Here is a 6,337-nt window from a genome sequence, read left to right as displayed (position 1 = left end):
ACACACACACACACACACACACACACACACACACAAGTGCTTCACTCGCCCCCTGTTAATAAACACACACTTGCACACAGAGGGGATCTCTCTTCTCGCAGAAGTCTATTATTAGCTGTTCAACCCAGAGACAAACTAATGACACGTTGGGATGAATCACCAGAGCTGCTGCCTCCAACTATCATTACACTCACAGCACGGCCACAGTAGACAGCCATGTAGGATGCGGGGCCACCACACAAACATACAAACACTCAAACCATCAGTCTGCTTCCAGGCGCAGCTAAAGGTCCCACCCATAAACCTCCGACGCCCACGTGTCTGCAGGTTTTCACTCCAACGCGTACGATACCTCTTTATCTATGTGCGCATTCTTCAGATTGAGAAACAGCCCACGTATCTGGGAGACATTTGTCCATCTTAATATACAGTCATGGTCCACTTGGATACAGAGTGACCAGAGTTTGGAAAATATGCACCTTAGCAGATGTTTTAAGAAATCTCCATTTTAGTGACCTTTAGTTTGCAAAAGGACGAGAAATATCTCCTTTTTTTATTTTTTGTATCTGTATTCGTGTAGACATGGCCTAAATAAGGTAAGTATCTTATAGGTGCATCCCTGCTGGGATGAAATGAACCACCAGATGAATGATAATCCAATATTTTCTCTATTTGAGCTCTATATTTGGTCTCCACCAACTCCTGGGGGAAATATCTGTCTCTTTAGCTGCTAAATGCTCCTCTGTGTTCACCAGCAAGTCTCTAACTGTGTCTGTCTGCTGTTTGCTGATGAGCAAGTTGTGTACAGTGGAGTAAACCACAATGGAAGAAACAAAGTAGTAATAGCAAAGCAGCCGGACAAAAAAACAATGAGTTCAAACTACAAAGCTCCAAAAAGCCGAGGGCAGCTGCAGATTCAGCCTGCATCGTTCTCTGCACTACGAACGACCTCTTTCCCATTGTCATTTTCAAATGTTGACAAAATGCTATTTTTGCAATGCATTTCCATTTTTCAGTAAGTTCATCATCAGAATCAGAATCAGAATCAGCTTTATTTGCCAGGTATGAAGACACATACGAGTAATTTGCCTTAGGTTGGAGCAAGCCTCCGGGCGGCATTATGGATCATGCGCAAAATTCAGCTCTTATTGATTGTGATTCATGCATGAGGGAGAGTCATTACTAGTTCAGTATAATTTAGATACCGGCATGCATCCATTTCTTGCTGCAGCCGTCCAATATCAAACACTTTCCTCACTCTGCAGAGTATGCTGGGCCCTGCTTCAGTTGGGTCTGATTATTAGTATATCAGATGTGCTGACCTACATGTTTGCAGCTATGAATGTTTCTTTGCAACAAGAATCAGAGTCAGTCCTCTCAAAAAAAGAAAAAAAGTGATGTGAGCTCCCCCAAAAACCATGGGATAGTTTGCACACTAAAAAAGAATTACTTTGTTAACGTTCGGTCATGAATAGAAGAAATTAACATTGATTTTAGGTTGGAAATGAACAGCTATCTATGTGTTAAAATCTGACACCCATCCACCTTGACCTCTCCACACATCCATCCCTCTACAGACTTTGTGCCTCTATAATAACAATAGTATTAATAATATCACACGGCTTCCTTCTTTGCTCCAAACAGACAAGAGTCATAATTTCTTTGTTACTTTCTTTGTCACACCAACGTAATCAAACAACATTTTTGGCCATTTGCTGAAATAATTGATGCGCTTGTTTTTCTGGGGAGGAGGCCGTGTGTGATACCCAGAACAGAAGATGATTTCTCATGATTATAGCATTTTATCCAAATTTACCAGCTCAAAAAAAACTGTGTAAAGCTTTGTTCATAAAACAGTAAAGATTAGTGCCCATTTTTGACCTTGTGAGCAGCTTGAACAGCCAGCTCATGGTAGAGTCTCCTGAGATAAACTGCTCTTTGGACAGAGGCCAGACTGTGATTCATAGACTGCAACAAGCTTAATGCACTGTATAAGATGCTCCCCCTGCCAGGGACGAGAGACAGAGGGATATTTTACTTAGGCGGTGAGCTGCAGTTATTTCGGTGAGTTTGGCTCATGACCGTTTCACAAAGCCAGATTGGATAGACTCCATTTTACATGACTATGGCAACCTGGTGATGAGCAGAAGCAACGCTGGCATTAGGAATCACACACCACTCCAACTGTCCACTTAATAATTACATGTTTCAGCTTTGATCAACATCAAAAGACCTGTAATTGTCAAGGAGCCCAAAGAGTTTTTACTTTTATTTTCCACTGGTGAAAGAAGCACTGAGATCCTTAAATTATGTGAAAGTAGAAATGCCACAATGTCAAGTATACTCCATTACAAGTAAAGGTTATGCATAAGAATAAAATATAGGGCTTTAAATATTGAGTTGTGTTTTTCATTGGGCCCTCTGCAGTCTCCTCAGTGGTTAGATTGAAGAGGTTTAAACCAAGATGTGTCAGTATGTTCAGCTGATATTCCAACAGTGCTAACCCTAGACTAACCTTCTGTTTACATTGTGAAATAGCATTAAATACCTTTAAACATAAGGAGTAGTTCTCTCAGACATCAGGTTGGAACCAATCATGTGAAATATTTATAAATGCAAAACCAAAAAAAATCTATTCTAATTTTTCCACTGTTTGTCATCAACAGTAAACGGGAACGTGTGTGTGCTGTCAGCACAGAATTGGAGGGGGGAGGGTTCACTGCGCAGGATGACCTTATAATCACCAGCCAATCAAACCTGACAAAGACATTGTGACAAAGACAATATGAAGGTGTAGTGAATCAATAGGGATATGGATGTGGCTGCTCCCACGGGTCTGCTCTCCATCTTGGTGAAAACACCTGACAGCACTACTGGCTGCAATGTGATCCATCCTGCCACCAACACATGCTCTCTATCACTACCGGAGTGCATCCTGACCTTCCGAGACGTGTGAGTGCAGACCTAGGACCTGTGTGGCAAACTGGCCGGTAAAAGTCATTTTCAAACATGCATGTTGTCCTCCTTGCTACTCGGTGCCCTAGATGAGTCCAGTTCCACCCTGTTCTTGCCAGCACAGTTTCTGCACCTATTTTGGATTCAAAACCAGGCCAGGCAGCAAAGCTTAGGGCAGAACTCGCTCCGCCAGACTGCAAAAAGTATATTAAAGATTCTGAAGACTTTAATAATTCATTTCAATCATGCATATGTATAAGCATAGGTAGATAAGTGGAGCATTAGGGCTGCAACTAACGATCATTGTCATTGTTGATTAATCTGTCGATTACTTTTCTTGATTAGTATTTTGGTCTCGAAATGTCAGAACATTGTGAAAAATGTGTCGGTGTTTTCTAAAGCCCAAGATGATGTTGTATAATTTTTGGTTTTGTCCACAACTCAAAGATATTCAGTTTACAGTCACAGAGGAGTGAAGAAGCTAGAAAATATTCACATTAAAGAAGCTGGAATCAAAGCATTTTGACATTTCTTTCTTAACGGATTACTGAAACAATGAATCGATTATCCAAACGGTGGGTGATTAATTTAATAGATGACAACTAATCGAATAATCTTTGCAGCTCTTTAGAGCTTTGGTCCGCGATCTGGTCCGAATTTCATTCTGTCTCAACGTTGTATTAACTCAACGACTGGCTGCAGTTCACTATCTGGCCACAGTTTAACATTGGTTAGATGGTGGGATGGGGGGGGCGCTATTTAGCTTCTGTCAGCGCTGATCTATATGATGACAAGAGTAAAGAAGAGGGCTGAGGAGAAGCTAGCTAACATGGATCGAATGAGGCATTGGCACACTGACAAGAGAAAGTTTAAAAATAGATGGCAACACGGGTATTTTTTAACTGAAATTGAGCCTACAGCAGTATGTCTTATATCTGTAAAGAGAGTGGCTGTTCTTAAAGACTATAATCTCCGTCATTATAAAAACTGACTGGAAGCTGTTGTTATTATAACTTAGATTTGAAATCTCTCTCAGCTGCAAAAAAAACATATTTATTTCTGACTGTATACGAAAGTGTTGTTTTGGTTTAAATTCACTTCACATTTGTCCTATTTCCAAATTGTAAAATGCAATATTGTTCACAATAGATCAGCACCAAGATTGATATTGAGATACTTGAGATTTTAACAGAGGAGAAAAGGAAAATAGGGATACGGCAGGAAATGTTCCGCCTGCTGATGTCTTTTGTTTGGTGAATCTAATGAGGACACAGAGCGTTTTTGCACAATAGTCACAAGGTGTGAAGTTTTGTTTTACAAATAAATTAATGATTTCCAGTGGGTTACGAGTGTGTATGTATGCCACAGGGGCATGTTCTGCCCTGAATAGTTGAAATGATTAATCTAAACTATTTCTATCAATAAATATAGTTTATTACCAATGAATACAATTTTATTATTCCTTAATATGTTCTCAACTTCAAATCTATGGTATGCGAATATGCAAAATATTCAATTTAAAGGTCCATGACTTGAACGTTTAGTTTGGACCCCCCCCCCCCCCCCCCCCCCCACCCCCACCCTGACTCATTTGGCCCTTGATGGGAAGCATTTAGATGCTTTAGGGCATCCTTTCTTAATAATGTATGGATTTGGTTGTTATAATGCATCTTTTTTTGGCAAACCCTTTTTTTTTTTTTTTGACAGAACCAATGTGATTTAGACATGTGCAAAATGTCATGAACTGGCATTTTATTCAGAAAAGCATCATTTTGCTCCGCCACCATTCAGCCTGTGTCTGGGATTTTAAGAGTCTAACGATCGAGGCTAATAACGTAACCGGCGAGGTTATTTTTAGCCTGCATGAAGATGCGCTCAGCAGTGATGGCGATGGCTTCCTCCCCCTCCTACACCATCATGACGTCGAGCTGTTACGCAAAACCAGGGGTTCACCTTTTGTGGACCTCCAGCACCGTCACCGCTGGCGTATTTGCGGCATTATAAAAAAAAAAGAATAAAAAAAAAAGAGGCAAAAGCAAAACACAATATATAATATAATACAAAATAGTAGCACAGCACACAACCCTGATGGATGTGCAGGTTTTACCGGGCTTTATCTTTACTTCCAAGTAACGGTTCGGTAAAAGACAATCGTCTAAACTTGGTGTTGGACACACCCAGAGTGAGAAGTGAGAAACAGGTAGCCGGCATCCTGCGAGGCAGCCCGGCTTAATGTGATGTGGACCCAGCCAACCTGGGTCACCACATCTTCCCGTTCAAACCCCCGTTCAAAACACGGCCATTTAAGCTGCTACACTGACTTAATTTAACACAAAGACGTTACGCACACAGTTAATGGCAACATGCATTAACATAAAGTGGACACTTAACTATTTGTAGAGGTGCTGGAGACACAGGTCGAGGCATTCGCCCTCTACCTCGTCTTCAGTCACCAGGTCCGATAAGGGGCGCATCGGCGGAGGGTCGCTCTCCTGCAGAGGCATTCTCATCTCCCGAAGAAAGAGCTCCAGGAACCGTCGGAAGGTTTTCTCTTCTGCTATAGAGCCGGCCATCATCTCTCATTCCTGGACAGACAGAGACAGCTTCTCCCGTCAGCAACGGTTGCACGAACTTCCCCGGGCTGAGAAGACAAGAGTCCGTACACTGGACCGAACTAGTTGGGCTGTGAGTGCACGAGCAGACTACCTGAATGAATGTGTACTACCGGAGAGGCGGGCTCGTTGACTTCCGGTGTGTCTGAAAACAGTGGACCTGAATGGATAAGTGGACCGTCTACGGTTAACGTTACACTACCGGACTCGCTGTCAGAAATTGGACCGAGCCCCCCATTCAGAACTGAGCGGGAATGCGCATCGCGTTTTCAGGGATTTCGCACGGTGATGACGTCCGAGAGAACGCAGCGGTTTACGTACAGGTCGTGAACGCGCACGCAGAGCTACCTCCTGTTGTCTGACGTAGGAGATATTTCTGTTCAGAGGATATCTGTTTCCTCCACTTTGTCAATACATTTAAACAATATAGCAGCATCGTTTCTATTGTTAAAGGCAACAAAAAAAACCTTATGAAATGTAAATGTAGTAGGCCTAACCCTGTAACCCTAACCCTGTGTAGAAAAGAACAGAAAAGAAAAGAAAAGAAAAGAAAGATGGAAATGGAAATAGAAAATAGAAATGAAAGAAAAAAGGTCTTTATGATGTCAAACTAAAACAGAATTTACCATATACTGTATATATTTTATATATTTTAATAATCAATATGAATACCTTTAAAAGTCAGGATTCACTTGTAGGACGTAGTAAAGGATTCTAACAAATGAGCTGGAAAGTGAACATATATTTATATATATATATATATATATATA

The 6,337-nt window shown here is 41.3% G+C and overlaps 1 protein-coding gene across 2 annotated transcripts in view; it reads right to left on the bottom strand.

The window, feature by feature from the left end:
- Positions 1 to 5,880, bottom strand: part of ppm1e (protein phosphatase, Mg2+/Mn2+ dependent, 1E) — a 41,670-nt gene extending 35,790 nt beyond the window's left edge. For both annotated transcript variants that reach the window (XR_004334818.1, XM_032534676.1), the window contains exon 1: positions 5,347 to 5,880. Coding sequence is in view for 1 of the 2 variants with exons in the window: in XM_032534676.1 (XP_032390567.1) it covers positions 5,347 to 5,531 (185 nt within the window). In the remaining variant the exon portion in view is untranslated. The remainder of the gene's footprint in view (positions 1 to 5,346) is intronic.
- Positions 5,881 to 6,337: the final 457 nt, after the last annotated feature.

This window comes from Etheostoma spectabile, chromosome 13 (genome assembly GCF_008692095.1).
Source record: "Etheostoma spectabile isolate EspeVRDwgs_2016 chromosome 13, UIUC_Espe_1.0, whole genome shotgun sequence".
Taxonomy (NCBI): Eukaryota; Metazoa; Chordata; class Actinopteri; order Perciformes; family Percidae; genus Etheostoma; species Etheostoma spectabile.
The sequence above is the reverse complement of the archived record's forward strand: the minus strand, read 5'-3'. Positions and strand labels throughout refer to the sequence as shown.